Here is a 17,769-nt window from a genome sequence, read left to right as displayed (position 1 = left end):
AAAATCTTGTGGAGATTGATTTGCTACTGAAATTGGACCAGCTGATATCTATAAGATTATATCCGCCAATCATAATCTAATACGATAACAAAAAACAAAACCATAAAACAAAAAGCTAAACTTTAAAAGTACGTAACCTGTAACTTAGGAAACTTAAACACTTGCATAATCTTTAATTCGACTTGAACCTAATTTGAGTTATTCTTTTATTCGATATTATCTTCTTTTTTCCTTCAACCATAATTGTTCCAACAATCACCGGTTCACCACTCTAATTGTGAATCCAACTCACCAAATGTTTGACGCCCAACAATTCTCGCATCTCGAAAAACTTCAACCTTTCAATAGTTGGGGGGGAGGTGGGATATCCCACGGTCCTCCCAACCGCCGAGGTGATCCCACCTCGCAGACCTTCACCCAGCAAGCCTGAGTCTGGGGTAAATCCGCTACCGTAGGGGCATTGAGAACCAGCAAGACTCGAACCCGCCACCTCCAAGTTAGAATGCGGGCTGGTGGCCATTGGGCTGACACCCAACGGGTAACCTTTCAATAGTTGATAGAAGAATCCATATATAACTATCCTACACTCTATTTATACCATTTCTCTCTATGTTCTTCAATGCACAATCAAGAATGTCAATTGACTGTCAAGGTAAGTCAAGCTTCCTTTTTAATTTCTTTTAAGATATTTACATTATTGGAACAAACTTTTAAATACTCTCTTGTTGTAAGAACAAATAAGTAGATTTCTATTTGGATAATTAATACATGAAAGAGTTCATGGCTGAATCTTGTATCATTGCATGTGCACTAAGCATATCATATCAAAATTGGATAACCAACTCATATGAATGCATTGGTAAATAAAATTTGTAATATATGAGCTTCATAGCTATAGTTATGTAGTGAAGCCGTTTGTGTTAAGTGTTGAGATGTTCCATGTTAATTACGGTATTTTACTTGAAATTTGGGTGTTCGTTAAGCGGGAGGGGTTAAATTAGATTTGGCCATAAAAATCTGGTGAAGATTGATTTGCTCGTGAATCGGACCAGCTAATATCTTTGACATTAGATCCAAATATACAGATCATGACTAACTAATGCCTTATCTGATTCGGGTTTTGCTGATCTTATCATCTTCAGTTTGGATCAGAAGACTTGTTTAACATCGATTGATGATGAAAGCAGATTTTAACGGCTCGCCTATATAGGCTATAAGGGGTTGTATGTAGCAAAGCTTACTTAGTACATTTGGGATGGATAGGTGGTTCATCAACAAAATTAAAGTCATATTTTTGTACCTAGAATTATTCAGTTGTTCAACTATTTCGAGGGCCACAAGCGATGTAAAACCACAATGACCGCCTCATTTATTGATTGTTAAATTGGGGGCTCTTTCTTAATTTGTCTTTTGATGATCACAGAACCTAAAGTTAGCAATTATAAATTACATAACCTAAACAACTCTAACCCAAGTTAGCATTGTTGCTACCCAAATCTGCATCGGTGTGGGTGGGGGACTAGAGAAACACCAAGATCCGGTTTAGGTCCTTCATCCTGTTGTTATGATGTCGACTCCTCTTGTTAAGATGAAATACAAACAATTACCATAAAGTTTTGAATAGCACAATGATAATTACTTTAGTTCAAGCATAGTTACTTTAGTTATTGGTAACATGCGCACGTTAAATTGTTTCTCACCCGAAATTTTAATTTTTTACTTTCCTTTAACAATTAACTTCTAAAGGTGAAATAAATTTTCTTTTGAAGTGTTTCGGCAACTCTTCACTTTCAAAAATTTCATTTATTAGTTCAAACCACCCAATTATAAACTCAAGGTTGTTAGCTCGGAATGAGAGATAAATAAACGAAAGCAATTAAAAGGACACAAATGTATTCTGTAAACTCTCAAAGTTCTCTCGTGTGTGTGTGTTTGTGCTCTCTGAGTTCTCTAGTGTTCTCTCTCTTGTGTCTATCTAGTTCTGAGTTGAGACTGTCTATTTATAGCACCAGACACCACGAAACGGAACTGAACTCGGCGAATCAAACCAACATCGAAGAAATGGAAACAAGTGAGGACGAAAGGGAAACAATATCGACGAAACATTCTGTTTCGTCGACTTCTCACTTGTTTCGTCGTGTATGGGCTTGGGCCCAATTGTGTTTCGCCGAGATGCTTCAGCCCAAAGCCTTGATTGGTCGATTTGTTTAGCCCAAGGACTAGTTCACAGTCCTTTGTTCTCTTGGCCCGCTTGAAGTCTTCTTGCACACGACGGAGGAATATCGTTGCAAAGCCGAGTCGCGTTATGTCGAGTCGCGTCCACAAATCGTGTATCAACAGATTTAGGTCCCTCATCCTGTTGTTATGATGTTGGCTCCTCTTGTTAAGATGAAATACAAACAATTAAGATAAAGTTTTGAAGTAGCACAATGATAATTACTTTAGTTCAAGCATAGTTACTTTAGTTAATGGTAACATACTCACGTTAAATTGTTTCACACCCGAAATTTTAATTTTTTACTTTCCTTTAACAGTTAACTTCTAAAGGTGAAATAAATGTTCTTTTGAAGTGTTTCGGCAACTCTTCACTTTCAAAAATTTCATTTATTAGTTCAAACCACCCAATTATAAACTCAAGGTTGTTAGCTCGGAATGAGAGATAAATAAACGAAAGTAATTAAAAGGACACCAACGAACATAAAAGGAGTAATTAATTTAAATTTTTACTAAAGTCACGTGCCATTACTTATATTAACCAACGAACATAAGGCTACATGGTATGGTGCCCGTCCTTCCTTGCAGGATGATCCGCCACCTAGGCGTCACATCATAGTCCTCTCAAGGATGATCCATTCTCCAAATTTAGTGGAAATGGGAGGATGATTCTAGATGATCCTACCCAATCACTTTTTTATTTTTTATTTTTTTAATCTTCCACTTTTTTAACATTTAACAAATAAATTAAGAAATTATTTTCATTAATATTAAAAACATTACATAAACTTAAAAAAATCCTAATAAATTAAAAAAATAAACTTAAAAAAAATCAACCACTTTGATGCTTCTTCATGATGTCGTTTTGTAGTTTTATCAAAGTCGAACGTTTCGGCTCGGGATAATTATCAACATCCATCGTTACTATTTCCCATTCCTTGAGCCGAATCTTTTCATCGGACAATCAAATTTTTTCTCCCGCCACACGTAACTTTTCTCCCGCTAGGCGGGACTTTTCTTCGATGGCCCGCTCCTTCGCCTTCGCCTTTTGGGCCGTGACCTCGGTGCACGTTTTAAATTGTGTCATAAACTCGTCCATCTTCTTTGATCGTTCGGGTTGCGTCGGGTTCGGTTCGGGTTGAAAGAGTTGCGTCGGGTTGAGAGGGTTGGATATTAAAAGCACCCCGCATCATCAATTGTTGTAGGGCTTGACTTTGATGCGGTTGAGCAAAAATGTTCGGTGCATTTTGGAACGCAGCAAAGGCGTTTGAGGAATATTGAGAGAATTGGTTCGGTTCTATCATCGGATAGTATCCCGGAACCGAGAAAACATTCGGGATGTTCGGTTGGGTCGGGTTGTTCGGGTTTTTGGGGTTGTCCGGGTTGTTGAAGGGATGGTAGAATATAATTTTATAAAAGTGGAAGATGTTTATAAAAATGAGAGAGAGATGAGTTGTGGTAGATGAAAAGTGAGAAAATTGGTCTAAAAATGAGGGTTTTATATAGTTTTTGGGGATATTTTTGTAAAAATTAAAAATATTACTGTCAGTTTTGAAATTGAAGAGTAAACTTCCGTTTTGCTCCTTGTGATTTGGTCACTTTAACGGTTTTGCCCCAAACCTTTAAAAATAGTCATTTTGCTCCCTGATCTATTTAACCTATATCTATTTTGCTCCCCGCCTCTAACGACATCCATTTGCAACGATAAAAACAGTCACATGCCCCTCACATGAGGGACATTTTAGTCCTTTCCCATATTTTTGATATTTTATTATTATATATAATAATACATATATAAAAACAGACATACAATTTATCTCTCTATATTTTCTCTCTCTACATGCCCCCTCCTCCATCAATCAGCCTCCCCACCAATAACCACCATCCTGCACCATCACCTACCGGCCACCGCTAACCACCACCTGCCGACACCACCCACCACCCTACTAACCATCTGCTCCTCCTCATTCGGCTACTCAACAACTCAAACCCAATAACTTCCAACACAGACAAATCAAAACCTACCTTATAATTCACCAAACATAACTCCTTTAAATTAGGAAAACAAGAAAACAAAACAGGGACATGGCTTGTTTGCACAAATTAACAAGTCCCTTCAATTGTTCTTCTTCCTGCAAACCCCCATTAAACAAGAAGCAAGAACTGAATCAAAATGTGGCATTACCGCCGTCCATTTCAATTTCAAAAAGGTCATCAGCAGCAACAACAACAATTCTGATATTAGTGACCCTAATTTCAAACCCTCAATAGTCAGTGACCAGAGAAAGATGCAACAGAAAGGCCACCCCCTTGAAGACGAAACGACAGGGAGCAAAACGGAACCCTAGCCGCCGCCACTTACCCCTTTTCAGTTATGAACCAATTTATGTTCTAGTTTGAAGATTGAAGATGAAACGAGAGAGATAAGAGGTTTGAGACAGAGGGCAAGAAAGCATACTCAGATTACGAATTGAAAAACGGTGGAAAAGTTATGGATATTATTCACACCTCTTTGTTGCTGCCTTTAATCACGCTCAATCCTGTGTTGAAAACCCCTAATTTTGGTCGAAGGAGGTGGCTGTGTTGGCGGTCATAGGAGGTTATTGTGATGGCGGTTGTAGGAGGTGGGGTGGTGATCAGTGGTCGGTGTTGGTGGTTGCTGATGGGGAAGAAAGAGATAGATTATCTACAGAGAGAAAAGAGAGTGTCTGTATTATATGTATGTGAATTTTGAAATTTTGAAATACTAATAAGTTATTAAATCTTTATATATAAAATTACTAAAATACCCTTACATTTATACTTGAAGTTACCAAAATACCCTTTCAGATAACAGACAATTTGGATGGAGTTAGAGGCAGGGAGCAAAATAGATATAGGTTAAGGGGCTGTTTGGCAACATCTGAACCAATAAGTGCTGAATGAATAAGAGGTCTGAATGGGTAAGAGGCTCTAAACCAGTAAGTGCTGAACCAGTAAAGTGTTGTTTGGTTGCACCTCTTAATGACTGTGTAAAATGACAATTTTACACTTTAGGCTGAATAAAATACAAACCTGTTCATACCATCATACCATGAATCTTTTCATACAATCACTTTTCAAATAATAGCATTATTATACTTTCACAACAAAACAAAATTGAACTTAATTCCATACAAACAAATACAATCTATTAATAATAGATACAAACAAATACAATCTTTTTATAATAGAGCTGTTCACATATGGAAGTCCTGGAAGCTTCTTGAACATCTTGGCTAACATATTCAATGCCTGAATAGGTTGATGAATCTGTAAATTTATTCTTTTTTGGATCTCAACCACTCCGGCCTCAACCTCATCGGAACTCTCTCCTCCGACATCCACCACCTTCAGAGCCTCGTCAACCTCTCCCTCGCCTCCAACAACTTCGGCGGCCCTATTCCGCCGGTCACAACCCACATCCACCACCATCATCCATCATCCATCATAGAGTGTTTGTCCGCGCTTCTACTAAACATTACTAAACAAACTGATTTGTTCCTCCAAAACTGATAAATCAAGTAACTGTACATAAACTGTAAACAGTTACATCAGACTGATCTTCTGCAGACAAATCCAACCCAAAACGCTGAAATATCACAACCCCGGTTCCTGAAAAAAATCGGTTGATAATAAACGTCAAAACCCGAACTCAGAAAACAATTCCTACTTAGCCTGTAACCCAAACTCGATCAACGACCGAATAAACCTCATTAGCGGAGCGGCTCCAATCGATTTAAAATATAAACTAGCGGCTTAAGGATTTTAATCAATGGTACTAACCTTGATCAAACAAATAAAAACATACCTTTTCTTTTTTCCGTTATACATCAGAAAACAAAGCCCCCAAAATTAAAAAAAAAAAACTTTTGTTAATTTTCCCTTGGCTTCCTTCATGTCGACGACGTAAACTCCAAAAAAATGAATATTATCCTATCTTTATTTCTTTCTTTCTTGATAATAGCATACAGAAGATAATACTTTCTTCTTTGAAAAAACCACCATGATAACACAACCCTCTAGCACGTCAGCAATCAACAAATAACCCCGAGCGACTCAAGATTTCTCATCGGCTATGTTTTTGCTAACTAAACCTAATCGCAATTCCTTGTTAACCAAGCGATACCGGTTATCGGCTCGGCCACAGCAAATTGAGGCTCCAAGGGATTCTTAGTCAGCTATTGCTACCGATTATCACCCAAATCCCTACCCGATCTCGACTTCAAGCTTCCGAACGATAATACCAACATTTCTGTCGCGTCATTTCTGTCACACCCTGATTTCCCGGTAAGTCCGGACTTGGGGTATGTGCGTGACGGACACCAGTGATCACAATGCACAGCGGAAGATAGGAATTTAAAATAAATTATACAAAGTACAAACTTGAAAGTCAAAAGTTCAAAATAATATACAGACGGTTCGTACTAAAAAGATCCACAGGCGAACCGAATGAAATAAAATATGACTTGAGACTAATAGGGTCTTTTTTTCGTGGAGTCGCAAATTCCAATATATAAAGACCGGGCAGCTCTAGCATATTATCGTACTTGCTATATATAGCATGCACTTAGTATTTTGAAAATACGTATTAACCGACTCTTTTGAAATTATTTTCAAAAGTTTGTTTGATACCATTTGGTATATGATTTTAAATAACTTGGGATAAAGTAATATTTCTTATTACCAGTTTTATATGTTTGTCAATACATATGGGGACTGGAGCTAAAAGTCGGTACATGATTAATGGACACACCACATTTTCAATATCATATAAATATAGCATTAGCGTCTGTCATGTGTTTCCTACACCCCGTGCTTAGGTCGTGGACCTTTGCAATTAAATGAGTCGGGATATCCAGGACATGGTCGTATTAACCCCTAATGTTTAAGTTATCAAGCAAAACAGATTAAAATGGGTTATTTAATTTTGGACATCATTAATCATTGATTCAATACCTGACCAAGCGGCTAGAGCCATATCCCAAGCCCTTATAAAGGAAAATAGGCTACGAGTATTTACATGTGCTAGTTTTACAAATCAAAGGTGTTAAGCAGAGCCGTTAATAAAAACAACTAAAACAGGGGTAATTCACTGGAGGCTCCTAGTCCGGAATAAATGAAACTATGATCCATTAGAATGTTAACGAGTCTTAAATAAGTCATTTGACTTTAACCGGTTAACTTAAATTATACGTATGGTTCGCTAGATTAAGCGTTGACCGGATAGAATGTGGTTTATACCCTTCTGAGTACGAGGCCTCGTATAATATGGGTTAAATAACCATACATTCTGATTAGAACTGAATCGGGAAGGTTTTGACCCGATTCAGCTAGTTTATATATTTTATTTCATTTAAACTAACTGTATGCGCACATGCGGTCAGTGCCGTCTTCAAAATCACAAAAATATTTTGGCCCTGTGCAAGATAAAAAATTGGGCCCTATACACAAATCTTTATACCTTCAAATAATCAAAGTGTAAACATTAATTGGGCCACAAAGAAAAAGAAAAAGGAAGCTACTAGGAAATAGAATAACTGAATTAAAACCTAAAAAATTGGGCTGATCAAAGCCCAACCACAAGTAGAGAAGGACTTAAAGCAGAGAAATGGAAAAAGTAAGCGTATAACATGTCTCGAACTTGGGGCTGTTCTATGGAATAAATGTGATAAGCCAACAGAGCACTACTCCTTTTATGTTTAATTTGTTGCTCAAAAACTATATATAAACAAAATATATACACAAAAATAAATGTATGGGCCCGTTGGGTGTTTGGGCCCTGTGCACTGGCCCACTCTGCACCTGGCCCAAGCCGGCCCTGCATGCGGTATCGGGTGGTCGAATAGGTCTATAACAAGTCCAAAATGCCAAAACATGTTTCATATGATTGTAATATCAATTTCAAACTCAGATTACATGTTTGATTGGTTTCAAAACCTATTTTATGCCATAACGGCGTTTTTCGTATTTTTAAGGCATATTATGCGTATTTATCAAATAACCTATCAAATGATATGATCAAATGGTATAACTTCATAGGGTTATTCTATACAATATTATGATCGTATAACAATCTTAATTCACACATTAAACTTGACCAAACGGGTCAGAATCGAAAGTCAAAGCGTTGGGATTGAACCCTGCCAAAGGAACAGATAATGAAAGCCAAAACTGGATCAGAGCAGTGGATCCAAAATAAGCAGATGTTTAGTTGCAAGTCTCTCCCCTTGAAAGTGGTTTCAACATCTGCTGACCTCCTATCTGCTAATCATGCAAACTGCTGACCTACAACTACTGATCAAGTCAAAGTCTGTTGAAGAACTAAAGCACTGCTGCTCAATCTACTGCCTTGTTTCAAGCACTACTGATCATGACATGTACTGCTGGGTTCACAGCAGTGGAAGGATGCAGCAGTAGTTTATGTTTACTTTATGTATTGAATTGTAACATCAGTAGTTAGCATAGCAGTGTTTGTATAGGTCAGTTGTTAAGAGTTGGGGGGGGGGATATTCCACGGTCCTCCCAACCGCCGAGGTGATCCCACCTCGCAGACCGCCACCCAGCAAGCCTGAGTCTGGGGGTAAATCCGCTACCGTAGGGGCATTGGGAACGAGCAAGACTCGAACCCGCCACCTCCGGGTTAGAATGCGGGCTGGTGGCCATTGGGCTGACACCCAATGGTTTTGTTAAGAGTTTGTTAGGAGGTTAGATGTCACTTTCATGGTGACGTCAGCTTAGATGCTCAGTTGTTTGCTAGTGCCTATAAATAGAACAGTACTCTGTGCTGTTTTGTTTAAGCTCATTCACCATCTTCTTCTTGCACGAACAAATACTAAGCTCGGGCTGAGCGGTAGGGGTGTCAGTCATGTCGGATTGATAGGTTTGGGTTTAGAGTTTAATTCTTTAACCCTAACCCGCCGAATCATGTACTTATTCATGTTGTTCCGTGCCATACCCACTTAAAACCGTGTCGTGCTTGTGTCGACTCTTTTAGGCTACTGGGTATGGGGACCATCCCCGAATAGTCCAGGAACGGCGCCGGCCCAATCACCATGCCGCCCGGACCATCTCCGTTTTGACCGTCCTCCCCTAGACGTTTAAGACGGGCCATGTGAAGACAAAAAAGCACGCCCCCCAAATACAAGTTACCGTTTAAAAAAAAATAAATAAATAAATTTCCAAATTCAATTTAGAGTAACTTCCGTTTTGCTCCCTGTGGTTTGGTCACTTTAACGGTTTTGCCCCAGACCTTTAAAAATAGTCATTTTTCTCCCTGGTCTATTTATATCTATTTTGCTCCCCGCCTCTAACTCCATCCAAATTGTCTGTTATCTGAAAGGGTATTTTGGTAACTTCAAGTATAAAAGTAAGGGTATTTTAGTAATTTTATATATAAAGATTTAATAACTTATTAGTATTTCAAAATTTCAAAATTCACATACATATAATACAGACACTCTCTTTTCTCTCTCTACATAATCTATCTCATTCTTCCCCATCACCAACCACCAACACCCACTACTGATCACCACCCCACCTCCTACAACCGCCATCACAGTCACCTCCTATGACCACCATCACAGCCACCTCCTTCGACCAAAATTAGGGGTTTTTAACTCAGGATTGAGCGTGATTAAAGGCGGCAACAGAGAGGTGTGAATAATATCCATAACTTTTCCACCATTTTTCAATTCGCAATCTGAGTATGCTTTCTTGTCCTCTGTCTCAAACCTCTTATCTCTCTCGTTTCATCTTCAATCTTCAAACTAGAACATAAATCGGTTCAGATCTGAAAAGGGGTAAGTGGCGGCGGCTAGGGTTCCGTTTTGCTCCCTGTCGTTTCGTCTTCAAGGGGGTGGCCTTTTTGTTCGTCTTTCTCTGGTCACTGACTGTTGAGGGTTTGAAATTAGGGTCACTAATATCGGAATTGTTGTTGTTGCTGCTGATGATCTTTTTGAAATTGAAATGGACGGCGGTAATGCCACATTTTGATTCAGTTCTTGCTTCTTGTTTAATGGGGGTATGCAGGAAGAAGAACAATTGAAGGGACTTGTTATTTTGTGCAAACAAGCCATGGCCCAGTCCCTGTTTTGTTTTCTTGTTTTCCTAATTTAAAGGAGTTATGTTTGGTGAATTGTAAGGTAGGTTTTGATTTGCCTGTGTTGGAAGTTATTGGGTTTCAGTTGTTGAGTAGCCGAATGAGGAGGAGCAGAAGGTTAGTAGGGTGGTGGGTGGTGTCGGCAGGTGGTGGTTAGCGGTGGCCGGTAGGTGATGGTGCAGGATGGTGGTTGGTGGTGGGGAGGCTGATTGATGGAGGAGAGGGCATGTAGAGAGAGAAAATATAGAGAGATAAATTGTATGTCTGTTTTTATATATGTATAATATATAATAATAAAATATCAAAAATATGGGAAAAGACTAAAATGTCCCTCATGTGAGGGGCATGTGACTGTTTTTAACGTTGCAAATGGATGTCGTTAGAGGCCGGGAGCGAAATAGATATAGGTTAAATAGATCAGGGAGCAAAATGACTATTTTTAAAGGTTTGGGGCAAAACCGTTAAAGCGACCAAACCACAACGAGCAAAACGGAAGTTTACTCATCAATTTAAAAACTGACAGTAATATTTTTAATTTTTACCAAAATATCCCCTAAAACTATATAAAACCCTCATTTTTTAGACCAATTTTCTCACTTTTCATCTACCACAACTCATCTCTCTCTCATTTTTATAAACATCTTCCACTTTAATAAAATTATATTCTACCATCCCTTCAACAACCCGAACAACCCCAAAAACCCGAACAACCCGAACAACCCGACCCAACCGAACATCCCGAATGTTTTCTCGGTTCCGGGATACTATCCGATGATAGAACCGAACCAATTCTCTCAATATTCCTCAAACGCCTTTGCCGCGTTCCAAAATGCACCGAACATTTTTGCTCAACCGCAACAAAGTCAAGCCCTACAACAATTGATGATGCGGGGTGCTTTTAATATCCAACCCTCTCAACCCGACGCAACCCTTTCAACCCGAACCGAACCCGATGCAACCCGAACGATCACCCGACGCAACCCGAACGATCAAAGAAGATGGACGAGATTATGACACAATTTAAAACGTGCACGGAGGTCACGGCCCAAAAGAAAAGGAGTGGCCTAAAAGAAAAGGAGCGGGCCATCGAAGAAAAGTCCCGCCTAGCGAGAGAAAAGTTACGCGTGGCGGGAGAAAAAATTCGATTGCCCGATGAAAAGATTCGGCTCAAGGAATGGGAAATATTAACGATGGATGTTGATAATTATCCCGAGCCGAACCGTTCGACTTTGATAAAACTACAAAACGACATCATGAAGAAGCATCAAAGTGGTTGATTTTTTTTTAAGTTTATTTTTTTTAATTTATTAGGATTTTTTTTTAAGTTTATGTAATGTTTTTTAATATTAATGAAAATATTTTCTTAATTTATTTGTCAAATGTTAAAAAAAGTGGAAGATTAAAAAAATAAAAAATAAAAAAGTGATTGGGTAGGATCATCTAAAAAATAAAAAAGTGATTGGGTGGTTTGAACTAATAAATGAAATTTTTTGAAAGTGAAGAGCTGCCGAAACACTTCAAAAGAAAATTTATTTCACCTTTAGAAGTTAATTGTTAAAGAAAGTAAAAAATTAAAATTTCGGGTGAGAAACAATTTAACGTGCTTATGTTACCAATAACTAAAGTTACTATGCTTGAACTAAAGTAATTATCATTGTGCTACTTCAAAACTTTATTGTAATTGTTTGTATTCATCTTAACAAGAGGAGCCGACATCATAACAACAGGATGAGGGACCTAAATCGGATCTTGGTGTTTCTCTAGTCCCCCACCCACACCGATGCAGATTTGGGTAGCAACAATGCTAACTTGGGTGAGAGTAGTTTAGGTTATGTAATTTATAATTGCTAACTTTAGGTTCTGTGATCATCAAAAGACAAATTAAGAAAGAGCCCCCAATTTAACAATTAATAAATGAGGCGGTCATTGTGGTTTTACGTCACTTGTGTGGCCCTCGAAATAGTTGAACAACTGAATTATACTAGGTACAAAAATGAGACTTTAATTTTGTTGAGGCACCACCTATCCATCCCAAAACTAAGTAGGCATTGCTACATACAACCCCTTATAGCCTACATAGGCGAGCCATCAAAACCTGATTTCATCATCAATCGCGTTAAACCAGTCTTCTGATTCAGGATCCAAACTGAAGATGATCAGATCAACACAACCCGAATCAGATAAGGCATTAGTTAGTCATGATCTGTACATTTGGATCTAATGTCAAAGATATTATTAGCTGGTCCGATTTCACGAGCAAATCAATCTTCACCAGATTTTACGGCCAAATCTAATTTAACTCCTCCAGCTTAATGAACACTCAAATTTCAAGTAAAATACGGTAATTAACATGGAACATCTCAACAGTTAACACAAACGGCTTCACTACATAACTATAGATATGAAGCTCAAATATTACATATTTTATTTACCAATGCATACGTACATAATACATGAGTTAGTTATCCAATTTTGATATGATATGCTTACTGCACATACAATTTCGATATGATATCCAATTTTGAGAGCCACATACCTAAAAATATCATATAAATTAACGTTGTAGAATATTTAATCGCATTTAACTAACCAAGCTAAATTACACTCTCATTTGAGTTATTTGTTTTACACCGGCCAGTTAACATCTAAAAACGCAAAATCATAAAAGAAGCGAATTATTAAATAAGTGATAGATATACTCATATACATGCTACAGTTGCATTTTATTTACTAAAACAATATTCTAACAACATACAGTTCTTACCTGACAATATTATTTAAAACAACAACAATCCTAAGATACAACAAGTACACATCGTTTATTTATAAAATTTTGATACTACAAAAGCACACCTAATAAACTAGCCAATGATGGGTGTTTTAGTCACCAATCCCTCAGCATTCACCACAACCCTCACACGGTTGGACACAAACATCATATCCGTGGTGGGAGAATTTCCAGATATTATGATAGCATTGACTAGTGGATTTTCTTTCTCAATTATCGCTTTTGCCACTTCCCCAATTTCCCCTACAAGCTCTGGCCATGAATTCTTTCCTGGTACAATGAAATTGGGTACACTGTCGTTGGATATGACATCGGGCTTACGTTCCACGGAACATCTCACTTTACCCATCTTGCTCATCGATGGCAATCCTGATCATGATTAACAACTTTCGTTAATATATGTGTAACTAGATGTATATATATTTGACTCATTATATGTATGATTTGTTTATTTGAAACATACGAAGAACTGGAGAACTGCGGGCAGTGATCGTTGGCTTTTGGAGCAGAGACAAGGAGGGTGACGAGATTGGAAGGGAGGTGGAGATGGATGCCATCTTCTTCTTCACTAGAGTTGCAAAAACTTGAAGCTTTAAAAATGGAGATTGTTGTTGAATGTAAAGGGGTTTGGTTTGCACTATATATAGACTTGAATGGTTTATTAAAATTATTATATTTTATTTATTCAACCACATAAATTGAAATCTTTACATGACCAATGGTTTCACTCCACGTCGCATGACATAGCTACATCGTAATGAGATATTTGGTTTCTATATTTATACGCCTAGTATAGCCCTGTACAGGCCTATAAGCGGCATATAGAAGCCTCGACAGGCATGTACATGTCGTATGTATATGTGACTGATTTGACACTGTACTAGGTTTCACCCCTGGTTGAAGACATAAACCCTATACGTTGCATACAGGTTTGTAAGTGACGTATATAGAGGTCTCATTTTTGGTACCTGGTCAGAAAAATAAACCCTACACGTTACATACAGGCCTGTACATGGTGTATATAAAAGTCCCACTTGGGTATGCAGATAGGCAACAAGGTATGTGAATATACACACCCTTCTTTATATCGTTAATAATGCAGAAACACATAGCTTTTACGTTCTAGGGAATGTAACCTCGTATGATAGGTTAATAAGCATATAAAGGTAATTGCACGTTACCCATAACGCGGAAGGGATCTTCCTTCCCAAGCTAGCGACCCGGCAACACTGCCTGGCGGTGAATACCCAGCCGAGTTCAAGGGGAGCGAAAAGCCTGCAAGCAGGATTCAAACCCGCGCCACTTTGGACTCCCGAACTGGTTTTAGATGAGTGTCGGTAGCCACTAGCACACCCCGTGGTTAGTTAATAAGCATATATACCATGAAAAATGTGTCCTTAATAGTGAATTTCCATATTTCAACGGTTTTATCCAGGATCTTAGTTTGTATAAAATATAGTGGTATACAAAAAAAAATAGAGCAATTTAAATAATATCCAGGATCCTCATTGGTTTTTAGACACCACATGTTTAATGTGTTTTTAAAAAACTTCACTTCCATAACATTTAAATCCATTGTCAGATTGTTTGTGAGGACCATCACCGGGGCCTATGTTATCCAGGATCCTCATTGATTTTTAGCCACATGTTTCATCAGGCATGTAAAACTTTTCTATGAAAACTTTCGAAATCCCTTTTATATCATTTTAAATCTATTGTTTGAACGTTTGTGAGGGACATCATTAGCAGCAGGGGTGTCAGTCATGTCGGATTGATAGGTTTGGGTTTAGAGTTTAATTCTTCAACCCTAACCCGCCGAATCATATACTTATTCATGTTGTTCCGTGCCATACCCACTTAAAACCATGTCGTGCTTGGGTCGACCCTTTTATGTTCGTTTGTTAATATAAGTATTGGCACGTGACTTTAGTAAAAATTTAAACAACTAAGGACTTCCTTTTATGTTCATTGGTGTCCTTTTAATTGCTTTTGTTTATTTATCTCTCATTCCGAGCTAACAACCTTGAGTTTATAAATGGGTGGTTTGAACTAATAAATGAAAGTTTTGAAAGTGAAGAGTTGACGAAACTCTTCAAAAGAGAATTTATTTCACCTTTAGAAGTTAGTTGTTAAAGGAAAGTTAAAAATTAAAATTTCGGGTGAGAAATAGTTTAACGTACGAATGTTACAAATAACTAAAGTAACTATGCTTGAACTAAAGTAATTTTCATTGTGCTACTTCAAAACTTTATCGTAATTATTTGTATTTCATCTTAACAAGTGTAGGTCCCTTTTTGTCGGAGGATGACGAACCTCAAACCTTGTTATACTAACCCACTAGCGAGTGCGGAATCCAAGCTAGCGAGCAAACCGGGATTAAGCAAGTATAAACACAAACACACACGGGTTCACCGATTAACACAACTTGTATTAATGCAAATGAAGGTTTCGGTTACAAGCACAATGTTTACAAATCTAACATGTAAACTCTCAAAGTGTGTGTGTGAGTTCCGGACAGAAAGCTCTCAAGAAGTCTCTCTCTCTTTCGGTGTGTGCACCTATGTGAACTCTCAGAACTGTCTAACACAACACACTGCATGGGTATTTATACCCAGCTCATGATGTGCAGTCCGAAGGATCCGATAGATGGTCCGAAGGATCATCTATCGAAGACAAGTCACTCGAAAGATCAGCAGGGACCTCGAAAGATCACCTTTCGAGGTCTAACCATTCGAAGCATATCTTTCGATGAGATCGAAGGATCCATATCATCCTTCGATCTCTTATCCTTCGAGACAGAACATCTTTCAACTTTTACCAACTGTTGTCCAAGTCAAACCGGAGGATGGTTGACTTGGTCAACTTACAACACAAGAACAGGACATCGTTTACATCGTGACCGAATACAGACAAAGTACAGACACAAGTGCACCAACAAACTCCCCCTTGGCTGTAGCTTTGTCTTTATCTTCTATAGTTGTAGACTCGTCTCGAACTTCGACGGTCTTGGGTCTTCGAGTTCTCAAAACTCTGATGTCCTTTCAAGTCTTCAATGTCGGAGGATCTTCAAAGTCTTCACGTCTTGAAAGCAGAGAGTGTATCAACAAACTACCCGTATCATGTAGGAAGTGTGTTGACAAACTCCCCCTTAACATAAGCTCCCCCTTGAGTTATGCTCGTGAAATACTTTAACTTTATGAAGTGAGATCCTTGTGGTGTTGATGATGGCCAGCAGCAACTCGATCATCTTCATCTTTTGAGCGCCTTCTCGTCGTGTCTTCATTCCAAGGCTTGTCATCGACCATGTTCTCCTAGCCTTTAGAATCTGCACATGCAAGAAATCTAAACGCGTAATGAGAACAACTGCTTGGAATAGTATAAACAAATGACACACGAATGACCATGTCAAAATCAAACACCGTCCGACAGTTTGAAAGTTTAATAAATTTATCAATTTTCAATTCTAACTTTCAAAATCTGCAAATTTTGACCGTTTATGAAGATTTAGTCAGTTCGGTTTTCAGTCAGGTTTCAGGTAACGAAGACTTGAGCTCCAACATCGTACGATCGAAAATAAAGCAGAAATAAAATCTTTTTGGCTTTTATAAAGTTTATATTAAAACACGCCTAAAATCTTTTTGGTATTTTTGAAATTAAAAGACAACAATTTAAAATCCTTTGAGTGTTATCAAACGACATCACCGCTAATGTCGTGCTGATATGCACCAAACGACGAAACTGTTTAAAAGAAAAACAATAAAAGTTAAGCAGTAAATAAATATATACAAACATTCTTTTTTGTGAGTTTCGAGGGTAAGAGAATCATATCAGTGTACGGTCATGCCAAAACACTCTTGTTGTTCAGTTAGTTAACATTAAGATAAGCATTCTATAACAATTATCGGTATTGTTGTCCACTTAAGCTCAACTTATCAGATGTAATCATGTTTAGAGGATACGTTAATGTATGATTTATACTTACCGACCGGTGTTCATCCACATCACGACACATTCCCGTATCAAGGTATGCACGAGGGTTCATCTTACCGGTGAATATACCGATTATCATCTGTTTGACCGTATAAGCTGTGAGATACTCACTTATTTTGATTTGAAAACAAGCCCTATGTGATATAATCACTTATTGATGAGGAACTTGATTTTCGTATGCATGAGGGCACAGGTGCAAGTCCGTGAACAGGTCAGTACTTCCGTACAGCAGAGAGACGAACTTGACACCCGGATAAATGTGATATTTTTATCACTTATTTGTTTGGACATGTGATTGTTTATCACTTATTGAGGTCGAATGCAGTATGCAATATGTACACGTATGTATAGTATCATGGAAGATCTAGACTTGCGTCCCCGTTATTTTTCGGTAAAAGATACAACCATGATACCCAGATGATAAGCAGCATAAAGACCGAATATCTCAGAACCTCGGCAATCTATCAAACGAAATTTCGGTACTAAGACCATATGCCAATGAATGGTTCCCACGCGGTTTTCAGTCTGTTTAAGATTTATATCACCCTGCACACTTTAAAATGATTGTGAGCCTACCGATACATCTTATATAGAGCTGCTTATCGTTTTTCATTTAAGGTTTAAAGAGGTTTGAGTAGACCACTGATGTACTATCATT

At 38.1% G+C, this 17,769-nt stretch overlaps 1 protein-coding gene across 1 annotated transcript; it reads right to left on the bottom strand.

Moving 5' to 3' along the window:
• Positions 1-13,037: 13,037 nt before the first annotated feature.
• LOC110936166 (inhibitor of trypsin and hageman factor) lies at positions 13,038-13,742 on the bottom strand. The gene is made up of 2 exons (XM_022178512.2): positions 13,585-13,742; positions 13,038-13,490 (listed from the first exon to the last, which is right to left on the bottom strand). The coding sequence occupies exons 1-2, from the start codon at positions 13,676-13,678 to the stop codon at positions 13,195-13,197; spliced, it is 390 nt and encodes a 129-aa protein (XP_022034204.1). The 5' UTR covers positions 13,679-13,742; the 3' UTR covers positions 13,038-13,194.
• Positions 13,743-17,769: the final 4,027 nt, after the last annotated feature.

The sequence above is a fragment of the Helianthus annuus genome, chromosome 1, assembly GCF_002127325.2.
Source record: "Helianthus annuus cultivar XRQ/B chromosome 1, HanXRQr2.0-SUNRISE, whole genome shotgun sequence".
Taxonomy (NCBI): domain Eukaryota; kingdom Viridiplantae; phylum Streptophyta; class Magnoliopsida; order Asterales; family Asteraceae; genus Helianthus; species Helianthus annuus.
The sequence above is the reverse complement of the archived record's forward strand: the minus strand, read 5'-3'. Positions and strand labels throughout refer to the sequence as shown.